This window comes from Lissotriton vulgaris, chromosome 8 (genome assembly GCF_964263255.1).
Source record: "Lissotriton vulgaris chromosome 8, aLisVul1.2, whole genome shotgun sequence".
NCBI classification, from domain to species: Eukaryota; Metazoa; Chordata; class Amphibia; order Caudata; family Salamandridae; genus Lissotriton; species Lissotriton vulgaris.
In genome coordinates this window covers 17,507,656-17,524,608 of record NC_141696.1, presented here as the reverse complement: position 1 = coordinate 17,524,608, position 16,953 = coordinate 17,507,656, and the positions used below count along the sequence as shown (strand labels likewise).

The window sequence follows — 16,953 nt, the reverse complement described above, 5'->3', positions numbered from 1 at the left end:
AGCAGATCCAACCTGCACAGATGATGTGTGTGACCCTCACTTACACAGTGACAGAAACAAAGCATCTCTGGGGAGCAGATCCCACCAGCACAGATGAGGGATGTGACCCTCTCTTACACAGAAACAAAGCACCCGTGAGGAGCGGTTCCCACCTGCACAGATGAGGGATGTCACCCTCTCTTACATAGTGACAGAAACAAAGCATCTGTGAGGAGCTGATCCAACCTGCACAGATGAGGTGTGTGATACTCACACAGAAACAAAACACCTGCGAGGAGCAGATCCTACCTGCACAGATGAGGAATGTGACTCTCTCTTACACAGAAACAAAGCACCTGTGAGGAGCCGATCCCACCTGCACAGATGAGGGATGTGACCCTCACTTACACAGTGACAGAAACAAAGCATCTCTGAGCAGCAGATCCGACCTGCACAGATGAGGGAAGTGACTTTCTCTTGCACGTAAACAAAGCACAATGAGGAGAAGATCCCACCTGCACAGATAAGGGATGTGACACTCTGTTACATAGAAACAAAGCACCTGTGAGGAGCTGATACAACTTGCACAGATGAGGGATGTGACCCTCTCTTACATGGAAACAATTCATTTGTGAAGTGAAGATCCCACCGGCACAGATGAGGGATGTGACCCTCTTCAACACAGAAACAAAGCATCTGTGAGGAGCAGATCTCACCTGCACTGACGAGGGATGTGACCCTCTCTTACACAGAAACAAAGCATCTCTGAGGAGCAGATCCCACCTGCACACATGAGTGATGTGGCCCTATCTTAGACAAAAAGAAAAGACTTGTGAGAAGCTGATCCCACCTGCACAGATAAGGGATGTGACACTCTGTTACATAGAAACAAAACACCTGTGAGGAGCAGATCCAACCTTCACAAATGAGGGATGTGACCCTCTCTTACACGGGAACAAATCATTTGTAAAGTGGAGATCCCACATGTACAGATGAGGGATGTGACCTTCTCTTACACCGAAACAAAGCACCTGTGAGGAGCAGATCCCAACTGCACAGATGAGGGATGTGGCCCTCTCTTACAAAGAAACAAAGCACCTGTGAGGAGCAGATCCCACCTGCACAGATGAGGGATATGACCCTTTCTTATACAGAAACAAAGCACCTGTGAGGAGCAGATCCCAACTGCACAGATGAGGGATGTGACCCTCTCTTACACCGAAACAAAGCACCTGTGAGGAGCAGATCCCAACTGCACAGATGAGGGATGTGACCCTCTCTTACAAAGAAACAGAGCACCTGTGAGGAGGAGATCCCACCTGCACAGATGAGGGATATGACCCTCTCTTATACAGAAACAAAGCACCTGTTAGGAGCAGATCCCACCTGCACAGATGAAGGATGTTAACCTCTCTAACACAGAAACAAAGCATCTGTGAGGAGCAGATCCCACCTGCACAGATGAGGGGTGTGACCCTCTCTTATACAGAAACAAAGCACCTGTTAGGAGCAGATCCCACCTGCACAGATGAAGGATGTGAACCTCTCGAAAACAGAAACAAAGCATCTGTGAGGAGCAGATCCCACCTGCACAGATGAGGGATGTGACCCTCTTTTACACAGTAACAGAAACAAAGCATCAGTGAGGAGCAGATCCCACCTGCACAGATGACGGACGTGACCCTCTCTTACACGGTGACAGGAACAAAGCATCAGTGAGGAGCAGATCCCACCTGCACAGATGAGGGATGTGACTCTCTGGTACAAGGAAACAAAACACCTGTGGGGAGCAGATCACACCTGCAAAGATGAGGGATGTGACTCTCTCTTACACAGAAACAAAGCACCTGTGAGGAGCGGATCCCACCTGCACAGATGAGGGATGTGACCCTCACTTAGACAGTGACAGAAACAAAGCATCAGTGAGGAGCAGATCTCACCTGCACAGATGAGAGATGTGACCCTCACTTACACAGTGACAGAAACAAAGCATCAGTGAGGAGCAGATCTCACCTGCACAGATGAGGGATGTGACCCTCTCTTACACAGTGACAGAAACAAAACATCTGTGAGGATCAGATCCCACCTGCACAGTTGAGGGATATGACCCTCTCTTACACAGAAACAAAGCACCTGTGAGGAGCGGATCCCACCTGCACAGATGAGGGATGTGACCCTCTCTTACACAGAAACAAAGCACCTGTTAGGAGCGGATCCAACCTGCACAGATGAGGGATGTGACCCTCTCTTACACAGCGACAGAAACAAAGCATCTGTGAGGAGCGGATCCAACCTGCACAGATGAGGGATGTGACCCTCTCGTACACAGTGACAGAAACAAAACATCTGTGAGGAGCAGATCCCACCTGCACAGATGCGGGATATGGGTTTCCAGTTCATGTTGCACATTGTCTGATAGAATTGGAACCTCATGTACACAGGGGAGAAGTGAGTGGGCCATTCTCTCATGCACAGACACTCAATTTCTGGTTGAGGTGCCTTTTCTTCTTCAGGCCACCACACCATTCACGCCACACCTGGAAGCATCCTGCTTTTCTTACACTGTGTGTAACTTTCCTCTCTTCCAGGTTGCTTGCAGTGACTCAGGCCTTAACACCTTCTGTACTGAAGACAAAGACGAATGCGAGCTACCTCGCCTCTTTCGAGAACCTGGAGTGAACGCCCCAGCTCTGCCCACCATGACTGATGTGAAGGAACTCATGAAGTGGCCACTTTATGACACACACCCCTACAATCCAGAGTCAAATATGAGCTTCAGAAATTGCTTGGAAGGTATGGTATATTGTTACTAAGTTAGTGTTAATTTCAAATCATACTGCTAAATTATTCTTAAATGACATCCATGCTTTGCTTTAAAGGAGACTTCCATTGACGTGGAGAGTTTTAATGGTAAACATTGTTTACGACGAAGTTTTTACAACGCGGTACCTTTAGCACGCATTCCTTACCACGCAAGTCGTTACCACGACTTGCGCTGGAGGGCGCTAAAGGATTAAAAATAGTAAATTTACTATCCCAACACCTTCCCTAGGGTCCACAGGGACTGGTGTTAGAATAGTAAATTATACTATTCGAAATCCGCACCCCAAACGCAAGTTGTGGAAACGACTTGCGTTGTAAGGGATGCGTGCTAAAGGGATGCGTTGTGACGGTACGCGTTGTACCGTCATGCATCCGTTTTAATAGTACCTCACAGGTTTTTTTTAATAGTGCTTTATTTGTAAAAAAAATGTGTCAGGACTCTCATCAGGAGGCCACTGCAGGTTGCATCACAAATTGTCCCTGCTGTGCTGCCAATGATAGTAACAACACAATCACACTGGGAAGAAGTGTGGTGCGGCGGTCAGGGCAGCTGACTCAACAACACAGGGCTCACAAATCGATTCCTGGCGCCAGTGGCAGGGTAGCCAAGCACCATGGCACTCTGGGCAATAGTTCACCTAATATTCCCAATGGCCTCCAGCGCCTTGAGACCCTTAGGGGATTATTTTACGCTTTACAAACACCGGATTATTCATTATTACACTCCTACAAGTGTGACAATTCAGACTATTTCAGGCCCCAAAGCTAAAAGTATGATTTGGGTGTGAAGTAATAAATAGTCTTTTTTTATGTATCTTGAATTAATAAATAAAGTTGCTCTAGTGTTCTATAATTTAGCCAGACAGCGCCACCAGACTGTCACAAGCACCAGTGATGACAATTAACTATTGGTACAGAGCACTGGAAAACACCGGCTCAAATGAAGCAGTGTTTATATACAAACCAAGGGGCACATTACCAACAACTAGCGATATTTATTGCTAAATGGTCTTAACGAGTTTTTTTTATCACCAAGCATCGCCGGATATTATCACAGAGATAACGTGCTATTAGCAACGTTTATCTCTAAAGCAATAAAATATCCGGCGATAGCGGCGAAATGTTTGAATATTACCGGGAATCCACGATATTCAGGCATTTACGCCAATAGGTTCTTAACTTGAATATCCACTCCCTTTGGATATACAGGCTAAGAAGTGGTCTGAGCAGGCGTTAGGTTTTAGAAATATTCGCGCTTAGCGCGAATATTTTCATCGCTATGCCTGCCTTGCTAATAGGCGATAGCAATGTAAGCGACTGCTTGCAGTCGCTAACAGGTTGGGTACGCCCACTTTGCATGTCATTAGCGATAAATATCGCTAACATGCAAAGCGGGCCCCCAAACCGCTCGCTATCACCTCAAAGCTGTCGCTAACATCAGTAGCGACAGCTTGCTAACAGGGCGATATATTTATCGCCGCTTAGCGGCCGAAAAACGGCCGTTAAAGTGGTGATAATCTAATATCGCCAGGCTTGGTAATATGCCCCCAAGTCTGCAACGGTTGTTAGATGTAGCTTTGAGTAAAAAAAGGCCTTGTTGGGGAAAGCACCAAGCAGGGCAAATGTATTAATGTCTCCAAACATTTCACACATGGTCTGGGCATTGCACGGTATACTGCGCATCACGCATCCCGTGTGTGAAGTGTTTTATCGTTTGTCTAAGGATAGGATGGAAGGGAGTTCTTCTGATATAGCTTCTACGCTAAGCATCAAACACACACTTTTCACCATGGTTCAAAGACATGTGACTGGCACTCAGAGCCTGTTTGTGCACCAGCGGAGAGGCAGGAGCAGCATCTATTGCTCTGTGCTGATCTCCCTTCTTAACACAATGACCTAGATTGCTGTGCTGTGCTGCACCATTTTCTCATGCATCTACCCTCTTGTATTCAGGAGCCGGTCTTTTGTGAAGCAGAGTGCAGTCCCCAGGCTGTTACTAGACGTCCTTGAAGTCACGCATTTGCCCTTGCTGTGATCAGGTGGCAGTGTATTATGCAATAACTTCATGTTCTCCAGGTGTCGATCACTTGCCAGTCTAACTCGGGATACCAGGGAATTAGGAATAATACCCATGAATGTGTTTTTTTAGCAAAAGCAAAAAGTTAACGGTGCTTTTGTTATTAGTAGACGAGGTTGCAGAGAGAATGGGCTTCAACATTAATTTGCATCTGCACTTTCAAAAATCTTTCAATTTTTGAAAATTTTTCATTTCCTATTTTGCAATTGGACTCTGCCCATTCAGTACGCCCAGATATTTAGCTTTTTGTTTCACCCGGTTTTGAACTTTTGACTGTGGGTGAGGCTCACTAAATATGTTTCATCCACAATAATCACCTGGCAAACAGTCTGCACGCGTTTATCACCAGTGTCCACTTTTTAAGATAAGGCTGTTGTGGTGTAGTTAGGGTAAGGGGCACTTGGCTGTTACACGTTAAAATATGTGCACATTTGTGTGCATGTGTGCAGGTCATGCCTTTGAGATTGCTGTCGTGCTCGGTGTGGCAACTGCACACAGGTGACCTTGGGATTCTGCAGGATTATATATTGGCCTGGTATAGGTCTTATAATGCAAGTGTAGACTAATGGGGAAAGTCCGTGTGATTTACTGTTTTGTCTATAGTGACAATTTTTATCTACACAGGGAGAACAGTGTTCTAGATTGCAGTTTTGCTTTCCTTTTGCCAACAGAGACCAGTGAAGTATCGAAATGGGGTGTAACCTGTGCCAGAAAATACAATTTGAAAGTTTCACACAGATTTCTGTATAACTGGTGGGTCTTCCAGAATTGTCATATTTCTCTGGCCCAGCTCATGATCAGAGCCCGGCCTTTTGTCATCCTGCTGTGCCAGTTTCATTACATTTCTCTCCAGAAGCAGGAACAAAGGCCTCCCCACACAAAGGGAGGAACTACCAGTGCTTCACTCAGCTCCTGTGGAAGAAAGAGGTGGGGCTGAAGGATCTACCTCAATCAATCAGCTGTCACAATGCACCAGTGATGAGCTTGCTCAAGCCCACTGAAAAAGGAGGGAGCCTAGTCCTCTGGAGCAAACACAGGTGGTGGCTCCCCCTTGAACATTTTGTGAGAAAGGCCCTTGCAGTGAGGTCAGCGAGGGGCGGACCTTAGGCTCCCAGAGGAGATGTGAATAGTGACTCTTGGATAGTGCCATCTTTGAACAGTCCCAGCATGCTGTGCAGGAGGGTTGGAACAGAGGTAGAGAGATGACATGGAACCCTAGGATTGGTCAGAGGTGCCTGGCTTCTGGAACCTTCTTCAACCCTTAAAGAACTCTTGTACAAGGGGGAGACTCTCTCTTGCTTGGTGTTTGTCTGCTCTTCACTCTTGGGTCCTGTGGCAGCCATGGACAACTGGAAGGAAGAACTCCCTGAGGCCTTTAAAGGACTAAATACTCTGCCCCAGTTGATCCCAGGATCATTGGGTCGCCCCAAGTGCTGATGAGGTGGCTCTCAACACCTCCTGAGGATCAGTTGTCGGAAAGCCCAGGACTTCTGCCCCCAAGACAAGGAGGAAAGCTGGTGCAGGGACTCAGGAGAACCAGCTCTCTCTAGATCACACTGCTTTGGAGGTGAGGAGATCTGCTGAAACTGCCCATGGTGGCTAGAGTTTGTCACTAGGAGTAAAATTAACATAAACTTGTCAAAGCCAGCCCAACGGGGCCACGATGTGGCATTTTGAAGATTGGTGACCTTTGGCCTCTTTCCTCGAGAACAAGTTGGGCTCTGCTGACCCTTTATAAACCCACCCCAGAGCGGTTCAGGGCCTGAGGGTGGGCGAATGATATGTTATTTAATTTTTCCAGGAAGAGAGTGTGCATGGGTGCCCCGCCCATGATTCTTTCATAGCCCAGGGACCTTATGAACCAGGCTGTGTTGGACTTGGCCCTTCTGACAGGTTCACCCCTAGACTTTTTGCTTTGCGAATGTGAATTGGTGGTAGTGATTTTTGGTTTCTCCGCACTTTCACTGTGTCCCAGTGGAAAGTGCATCCGCACTCTGAGTGCGCGGAGTAAGGTTGACCTGCCCTCCCATAGGAATGCATGGGGAATGTCTGTGTCCCTGGTAGTTCCTGATGCGTGAGGTGTGCAGGCTCGAGTTTGGTATGTGCGGACTCGTGTGATTGAATGTTGTGCAATGATGTATGCGGCGTGTATGTGTCTAGTGTGGAAGTGCCACTTCTAGACATGGGTGTGCGTGCGCAGTGAGTGTGCTAGCACGTATTTGGCTGGAGCTGGCTGGTGAGCCTGGCTCCAGGAGTCTGGATGGGTCTGCCCGGTGGTGAGTGTGGAAATTAGCATGCTGATGGCTGGGGAGGAGTGCACCTGGGTCCTGAATAGGGCTGGGCTTTCCCCACACAATGCTGGCTCTGCCCCCTGTGGTGCGACTGATGACCCTAGCCCTGCCAGTGAATAGAGTGAGGGGCTGAGCACATCAAGAGTGCTCACAAACCAGCTGTGACTAGTTTTTCCCCTCACCCTGAAGCCAGACAAAGGGAAAAGGTGTATAAAAGAGGGGCTGTGACCCCATGAAAATGTTCTTGCCAGGGATCCCATTTCTAACATTGGCGGCAGCGGAAAGGATCCAGATTTGTGTTTGCGCTGTACCGCAGTGGCAACTGGCCACACTACAAAACTCTGCATTTTAGATGACCACATTTTGGGGATTATTGTTTTTTGTTGAAGTTCCATATTTCTTCTCCTAAAGGTATCATTGTGTAATTGTGTCCAGTACATTTGTTCCCCGCCCCGCGCCCAGAGTTGGTACCTGTGTCACGTGTGGTCAGGTTGAGGAATCAGGGGTGGTAGAAACTGCCTTACCAGTCCGAGGGGGGGTTGTGTGTGGATGAATGGTGTGTTGCACTGGACAAGTGAGGGTGAGTTCTCTGGCATAGAGAACTTGCTGAACACCTTGTGAATTGTGTACTCCTGTGTTAAGCTCAGACCCCTAGGTTCCCTGTGTAATCTTGTCTCTAGAACGTCCGCCAAAATGAAGTCTACTTTTGATTTCAGTGATCTAGATACCTACAGTGCGTGAGAGCTGGAAAGGTTCTGTGGCGAGAAAGACATAGGGAGGTGTGAGTCAAACCCTTGCAAACTTAGGGACTGCCTGGTCAGATGGCAAAAGGATCAATTGGATCTTGAGCGCAGTGAGGAAAGGGCCTGGGCCTCAACCCATGAGGGTGGTGGGTCTGTGGGGAGCCCTGAAGATTCAGAAGAGGAGGAAGAAGATGACAGTACCTGGACTCCAGTAGAGAGTAAAGACCCCATAGGTAGGGAGTCCCTTGCAGGGTCCAACGTAGGAGGCAGCGCCTCATCCCTTTCCCTGTCCCCAGAGGAGTGGGAAGATAGGAGGAAAGAAAGGGAGCACCAGCTGGTTTTAGTAAAGCTCAGGTTAAGCATGCCCAGGCTATGGCACAGCTGGGTGTAAGAAAGCAACAGCTAGAGACTGAGAGGTCTTAGCGCAGGAGAGGATAGAGGAGGCTGAGAGGGCCCTCACCAGAGGGAGATTACCTCTGAAGGGTAGACTATCCCCTGCGCGCAGTTTTTATTTTCTGGACTCCCCAGGGCGGGTTGAGTCCAGTGGTGGCAGCTATATAGAGTCCCATGCGAGCAATCCCATTCCTAGTTCCCAGAGTATGGAACCTGTTTCCCAAGAGGAGGAGAACAGGTTGAAGTTCAGGAACCTTAGGAAACCACCTCACCAGGGGTGGGGGTATTTTGTGGATGACTGTTCTGATGCGATGGAGGAGTGGCTGGCGGCTAACCCGGACGATGAGAGGGACGGAGTAGTGAATATGTTTCTCAAAGAGAAGTTGCTCAGTATTTGTTGTCCAGAGTTGCGCCAGCACCTGTCGAAGTTTGGATACTTTTGCCCTTGGAAGCTTGCTGAGGAAGCAGAGCGCTGGGAAAGAGCTAGAGGTTCTCTAGAGTCATTAGGGAGTGATTCCAAAAGTAGTGGTTCAGGTATCTTCCAGCCCATCATGGTGGAAGAGGCTCAGTGTAGCCCAGCTAGGTCCCAGAATAGCGAGGAGGGTGTAGGGGCTCACTGCCTGGCTCAGTGGAGAAGGAGTGAGTGGGAGACCGAGGGTCCCCAGATGCACAAAACCCTGCCTCAGGACTTGGATGGTTTCTGTAGGGAACACCAAGTGGGGCCCTAGCCTGTCCTGTTACTCCATTTGAGGAAGATCTCCTAGTGAGTAGAGGACCTGGAGCGTCTGTAACCAGAGCTGCTGTGGTTCTAGAGTCTGGCAGTACCGCTCCGGTAGGGAGGGTACAGGAGTCCAGCGTGAGGAGTGATTGGGGGATGAGTTCCCCAGTGGAAGAACCAGTGGCTCTGGGACTACCCAGTTGGGCTAGGATCCCGTGTAGTGACCATGGTGACAACACATCTGTTCTGGGGGATCTTCGCGCACTGTCAGGTGGACAGGGGACGGGAGATCTGCGCCAGACAGACAGTCACACAACATGTGTGTCATTTGTTAGCCTTAGGGGGATGGTGTGTAAATCCCCAGAAGTCCTGGAGTGCCAGGTAATTATTCCACCAAAGGTTCTAGACCCAAGGTTGGAAGACCAGGTTCAGGATCCGCCTGACCTGAAGGGTAGGACTTTTGTAAGCAGCGTCCTGACCGGTTTACTTTCCAGGGGAACCCCTCCAGTTGGGAGGGTGCAGACCTCTGGAAGGGGGTGCAGAGGGTGGGAAAGCCCACCTCTGACCCCGGTGCAACCTGAGGGGTTAAACCCTAGGTTGGGTGAATGGTGTTCTAAGGGTACCCCTCGCAGGAGGTGGAGGAACCCTAAAAGAAGAGGTAGTGGGAGGAGAGCCTCCCCTGAGACTCCTGGTCTGCCTGAGGTTGTAGATCCTAGGCTGGAGAACCAGTGGCAGTCTAGTCCTGTCTTGCAGACTGGAAGAGTGGAGAATGGCTACTATGTGCCAGGGGTTACTACCCCCACTCAGTGAATTGGCAAGGACCGGTAACACCTGGGTGGCCTAGGGCCTGGTCCTGGCCGAGGACAGCTGGGGAGTAGCAGTGGGGTAGCCCAGTTAGTTCCTACAGTAGTTTTAGAAGGAACCCCAGGGGTTCAACGTGGCGTAGAACAGGAGGGTGTCCCTGCAGTTGCGGGCCCGCGTCAATGTTCTATCGCCCCAAGCAGGGAAGTCCATCACGGTGGTGATTGGGCTACCCTGCGTTTTTGCTGGAAGGGGGTTGTGTTGGACTTGGCCCTTCAGGCAGGTTCACCCTTAAACTTTTTACTTTGTGAATGTGAATTGGTGGTAGTGATTTTTGGTTTCTGCGCACTTTCACTGTGTCCCAGTGGAAAGTGCGTGCACACTCTGAGTGCGTGGAGTAAGGTTGGCCTGCCCTCCCATAGGAATGCATGGGGAATGTCTGTGTCCCTGGTAGTTCCTGGTGCGTGAGGTGTGCAAGCTCGAGTTTAGTATGTGCGGACTCGTGTGATTGAATGCTGCGCAATGATGTATGCGGCGTGTATGTGTCTAGTGTGGAAGTGCCACTTCTAGACATGGGTGTGCGTTTGCAGTGAGTGTGCTGGCACGTGATTGGCTGGAGCTGGCTGGTGAGCCTGGCTCCAGAAGTCTGGATGGGTCTGCCCGGTGTTGAGTGTGGAGATTAGCATGCTGATGGCTGGGGAGGAGTGCACTGGGGTCCTGAATAGGGCTGGGCTTTCCCCACACAATGCTGGCTCCGCCCCCTGTGGTGCGACTGATGACCCTAGCCCTGCCAGTGAATAGAGTGAGGGGCTGAGCACATCAAGAGTGCTCACAAACCAGCTGCGACTGGTTTTTCCCCTCACCCTGAAGCCAGACAAAGGGAAAAGGTGTATAAAAGAGGGGCTGTGACCCCATGAAAATGTTCTTGCCAGGGATCCCATTTCTAACAGGCTGTATTTGTAAAGGATGGGGCCTGGGCGGCTCCATCCCTTAACACTGACAGCCAGAAAGCAGAGGGAATGTTGCCACACCCCATCTCCCCAGTGGCGGTGTCTGGGGCAGTAGGTGGCCACCACCAGTCAGGAGATCCCTGCCATCTGTGAGAGAAGATACCAGCACCCACATCCACACGGAGTTGTGCGTCATACGGGAGCCGGCAGGGCATTGAGAGTTACGGTCCCTCGGCTGCCCCAATGATTGTGGCAGGGGGTTCCTGGAGCACCCCAAACAATATAAAAAGAGGCCTTTCAGCAAAAACACGCCAGTTGCTCTCCTTGGATGCAGGAGAGCCGCTCATAAAATAGGCACTGATCCAGCGGAAGTGCCCCATAATGCCCTGCTGAGCTTTTTGATTTGTACATTCTTCTTCACTTGTGGTGACCCCAGGATGGCAGAGGTTCCACCAATGTGATAATGGAAATGTGGAGGGCTGCAGGAGTGCATCGTATCCACCCTGAAGTAGGTTTATGAAGGACGGTCCCTATGTTTTCAGGTTATAAAAACCATGTTCCCACTGGACTAACAGCCGTTAGCGTCAGCTTTTAGGCGATAGCGACCGGTTTGGGGCCCACCTTGCATGTCAGCGATATTTATCACTAATGAGAAGCAAAGTGGGCATAGTCAACCTGTTAGCAACTGGAAGCAGTCGCTAATATCGCTATCGCCTATTAGCAAAGGCAGGCTGTTCGATTAAAAAAGTCGCGCTAAGCGCGATTATTGCCAGAAACTAACGCCTGCTCAGACCATGACTTAACCTGTTTATCCAATGGGTGGTGGATATTCAGGTTAAGTCCCCATTAGCTTTAATGCCTGAATATCGCTGGATTTCCAGCAATATTCACCCATTGAGCCGCTATCGCCGGATATTTTATCGCATTAGAGATAAACGTTGCTAATAGCATGTTATCTCTGCGATAATATCCGGCAATAGGCAACGATTAATATTGCTATTTGATGCTAATATGCCCCTATGTCTTTAACTTGTGGTTTGTTAATCTTGAACGGTTGACCAAGCCAATAGACTTACCAGATATATTTGTATGTCATTTATATTGTTTTCCATCTGTCTTCTGTATATAATTGTACATTAGTGTGTATTATTCCATAATTTATGTGTAATAAACATTATTTCCTTTTTCTAATGGAAAAGCACTGACTGAACAATCATTTATTATAGCCTATATAGCCCGCCATAGCAGGCTATACCAGTTATTGAAGACCCGCTGCAGCGTTAAAGGCCCGAGCCGAAGGCGAGGGACTTTAACAAGACAGCAGGACTTTAATAGCCAGTATAGCCCTGCTACGAAGGGCTATAAGGCTATTAGAACATTCTGCCACTAGAGGGCAGAATGTTCTAACAAATTAAACAAAGGCTTCCGGGAACACGAGGGGATTGAAATCCCCTCGGGCTCCCTGAAGCCTTTGTTCACCGCCACAAAGAAGCATTTAAATGTTGGATCTCCAGGCTTATACCAGCCATTATAGGCCCTGAGCACTCCATTGTTTTCAATGGAGCTTCCAACATTCCAATGTTCTAATGAGTGTTATTGTTGTGTACCAGTGAATAGTGATTATAGCCCACACCCCCTCCCTTGAGTAGGCCTTGCACTGCTCTGCCTCGCAACCCTGAGAGAGTCAATCGCTACAATGGGGTGCTTGGCTCCCAGTAAGGTGAAATTGTGGACCTAGTACTTGTACATGCCACATAACTTCTAACCTAATTTCTTACATCCTGTATCAAACTGGTAATGTCATGTTGGAATGATACTAGTTATTATCATGAATCTACATGCATCATTAAACGTTCTGTTGGAAATCACCATAAAACCTGTTTCTAGTGCTGGGTACTTCTAAGTAGAAACAGGGCCGCTGGCAATGGCGAGGCCATGGGGGTGTAGAGCACAACATGTTCAATCCACAGGCTAGAAGTACGACAACTCCTTTACAATAACCAAATGATGTGTCTTAGGGCCTGATTTATATTTCAGCGGGCAGGTTACTCCGTCACAACGAGACAGATATTTCGTCCGCCAAAATATAATTGCAATAGGATATAATAGAGTTTATATTTTAGGGGACGGGAGAACCGTCACCACTGTGATGGAGTAATCCGGACACTCAAATATAGATCAGGCCCCTAGTTTGTCACTAGAGATCTCTGGAGTCAGATAAAGACATTATTTCACAAATCCTTTCCGAAGCAGATGATGTCCTTTCGTTCATTATTAGAGGCACCGGGATTCAAAAGCGAATGTGGTCTGTGGCAGGCTGCAGATGCTTTGGTCATTACAAGCGATCCCTATATTAAGGAAACATATGTTCTGAAGTATCATGGCTTACGTTAACTGCTACTGGAGGTCCCAGGAGTCAGACTCATGTCCTTACTGTAGTCAGGAAACCATACGTCCTGCAGTTCTTCCAGGTCCCTCGGGTGTCCACCTCATTACCTTCGATCTAAAGCCGCCTGCGATTTAAGGACATAGCAGACGCCCTTTAATGCTTTTGTTGACAAGTCACCAAGCTGGCTGTGTTTTTGCACCCAGCATGCTAGGTCACAAAGAGGGCGTGGCTGTAACATAAATTTGCATCTTCAATTTCAGAAATCCATCATAATTTGCTATTTTTTTATGTCTGAATTAATACTGTGAATGTGAATGATACAAGTCATCAACATGGCTCTAAATCTATCCTACATTTCTTTCTGTCTTTCTTTCTTTATTTATGCAACTTATATAGCACGCAAATACCATGGGGTGTGTCGGTGCTTGTAGAGTAAATCAGAAAGACAGACACTGAGAGTGGGAACTACTGGTTAAAGAGCCAGGTTTTTAATTGTTTCTTGAATGTCATGAGTGTAGGACTGGTTTTCATGTAGAGTGGAAGGGTGTTCCAAAGTCTGGCCGTAGCAGCTATGAAACGTCGGTCTCCCAAGGATGATTTCTTGGTGCGTGGGACGGAAAGTAGATGCCCTGTGGAGGAGCGCAGTGGTCTGTTAGGGGCGTACAGGCATAGTGAATGTTTTAGAAACTGTGGTCCAGTGTTGTTGATTGCCTTGTACGCGGTGCATAGGGCTTTGAATTTGGTGCGGCTTCTGATATGCAACCAGTGAAGTTGGAGTATGGTAGGTGAAATGGATTTGAACTTGGGGATGCCGGCTAGAATTCTGACTGCCGAGTTTTCAACCAACTGTAGCTTGTTTAGGACTTTCTCTTGGACATTCAGCTGGAGTGCGTTACAGTAGTCTATTTTAGAAAGGATTAGTGTGGACATCAAGGTTTTGCCAGCGGGTGGGGGAGGAGAAAAGGCAAGCGTTTCTTTATCTTTTTTAGGGTCTAGAAGGAGGGGGAGACCACTGCATTAGCGTGGTGGATGAACAAGAGCTTATTGTCGAACAGGACCCCAAAGTTTCTGTACATGTACATGTACATGCTCTGGAGGACGTCACACCAGCATGTTTAGCGAACAGCAGGCACTTGTGAGTAAAAGCCAGAAAGTTATGGAACAGACCATGACACATTTAACGAAAGCAATGTCTCCAGGTAAGGCAGGAATCTGAACTGGCACAGCAGAAATACCGAAATGGCCATAAAACAGCAGAAACCTATTCCAGACTAGAACAAGAGGACTTGCAGGCACATGCATCAAGAAAAGCTTTTGCGAGTTCCTAATTGCGATTATTAAGGAATCCCAATTAAACTATCAAAAGCTTATGCATGTAGGAATCGCTATTAAAATAGCGATTCCTAAACACTCCTTAACTGCGACTCACAAATTGCGAGTCGCAATTAAGGAATGCCTTCCCATTCATTCCTATGGGCCTACAGGCCCAAAGGAATGAATGGGAGATTGCATGCGCAATTTGCGAGTACCAATAGGTACTCACAAATTGTGCCTGCAATTTCAAGGGTGCAAGGGTGTCCTAAGGACACCCTTTTACACCCCTGAAATTGCTCTGTGCATCATGTTGCGCACACACATGCCCCAAGTGCATGTCTGTGTGTAACCTACAACTTTGAAAAATGCACCTTAGTGCATTTTTCAAAGTTTTTGCAAATTACCATCAAATTCAACTTCATGGTAATTTGCGACCCCTAGTAGCGAAATCATTATTTTAAAGTGGTTCTTGCAATGCAGTTAAGGAGTCGCAAATTGCGATTCCTTAAATGCAATTGCAATTCGAGAATCGCAACTATGCCTTGAACCTTGATGCATTGCGTAAGCCCTTTTTGCGAGCACAAACATACGATTTTTGCGAATCGCTCCCTTTGCGCTCCCAAAAACGGATGATGCATGTGCCTGTTGACCTCTAAGTTGAGCTCAAGAGGCAAACAAAAATATGTGAGATTTTGCTTCCTGCTGATACTAATAGCTCAGATTGAGGGGTCTGGGAATGCTAACAGTTTACCATCAATTGCCTGTAGCTTGTGCAACTACAAAAAGGAGTCGAATGAGCATTTGATATGTCTATGTCCTCACTTATTAGAGTTAAGGAAGAAATATCAGAGAAAAGCATTTAATGCAATGACTTGTAAAACTCTGTAAAAAAAGATATGTCTATCCTAGTCTTAAGGAACCGTGGCTGAAATGCGGCGTTTATGGATTATTTGTAGAGATGCTGTGATTTTAATCCCTTTCTATTGTAAGAATATTTTATTAATTTTTACACAAAAGACTTGTTCTTCTTTAATAAAAGTAAAATCTGTTTTGATAACAGACTGCTTTGTTTGTGTGTGTTTACTAGGGGTCCCTGGAGTCAGAAGCAGCTAATAATTCTATAGCTGCTTTCCCTTGTATAGCAGGCTGCAACAGCTGAATTCATCCCTGCAGTCAGAAACAAAAGTTTCTGGGACAGGCTGCAGTACCTCTGGGTGTCACTAGAGATCCCTGGGGTCAGGTATACGTCCTGGCTATCATTAGGCTGCAGTGACTTCTGTAATTACCCCAAGTCTCACCTGAGGATGTCACTTTCCCTTCAAAGTCAGGTCATTTGTATGACTGAATTATGAGCAGAGGATTGCCCTTGAATTCAACATAAATTTGCATATTCTCGTTCACAAGTCGACCAGGTGTTGACCATTTCCTTTGTTCTAAATACATATGCTAATGGGGGATTGTAACTAAACTTTGCATATTAAGGATGGCATGTCTGATAATTTTTGCCTTTTTTCTATGGCTTAAATACATAAGCTAATACCATGTTGAGTATACAGTTGTTATGCTGGCTTTAAATATATTGCTTTATGTCCTGAAGGAATTCACATTAACATGTCTTGCTACTGCATGGCACTTACTTGAGGAATGGGGGGGGCAGCTGTCAGTACATGTGTGTTAAAGAGGATTTTGCATTATTATTTTTGTAGAGTAGACAGGTGAGATATACTGACTGAATGTCACTCAGCAGCAGAATCCAGCGGTTCAGGGTCAGCAAACAGGGTCTTGATGTCAGCCGCTGGAGGGTATAACTCATCCACCCTGGGAGCATGAAACACCCCTGGGCGGGACACACAAAGGAATAGTGAGGAAAGCCGTCAAATCAACAGCAGGGTCTGGAAATAGACAACAAATCTGTCCAATCAGAAGCCGGGGACTAACCAGGGACCACGGTAAGGATATGGTAAACTATTGGATACACTATGGGGTTATTTATGTGAGGATTGCGCGGACGGAAAGTCACAGTTCTTCATGCTTCGTAGGCTCAAGCCTCTCAGTCATACCTATGAGGGGAAGCAAAAGCACTCTGCATGGATTCCCACGGCCTCATGGATGTGGAGTAAGCCAAGGCAGTGCAAGTGGCTGCGAGGCCTTACTCTGCGTCAAGAAGGCTTACCTTGTGCATCGCAGTGAGTTTTCCCGCACAGCACTCATGGATTTTGATGCTTCCCCAGATATACTTAACTCCTTAAGTGCTGCCGCCGCCCAACGGCCGTCTCGAGCACTACCTTGGTAGTGCTGCACATGTCCGTTTGCCGACGCGACCTCGCCGGCACAAGAGAACGCCCACACCACGGCGGAATTGCCGCCACGGTAAACGGGTTAATCACGTAAACCTAGGGCAGTGCCAAAACCTTACGCCTCCTCAGAGCAGATGTAAGAAGGAGAAATATTTTTATTCCTCCTCATTTCTTTCCA

At 47.6% G+C, this 16,953-nt stretch overlaps 1 protein-coding gene across 1 annotated transcript in view; it reads left to right on the top strand.

Moving 5' to 3' along the window:
- The window catches only part of LOC147693242 (tyrosinase-like), a 121,522-nt gene that overhangs the window by 75,018 nt on the left and 29,551 nt on the right, over window positions 1-16,953 (top strand). Inside the window, exon 3 of the mRNA XM_086933203.1 lies at window positions 2,568-2,772. Within this exon, the coding sequence (XP_086789329.1) occupies window positions 2,568-2,772 (205 nt within the window). The remainder of the gene's footprint in view (window positions 1-2,567; window positions 2,773-16,953) is intronic.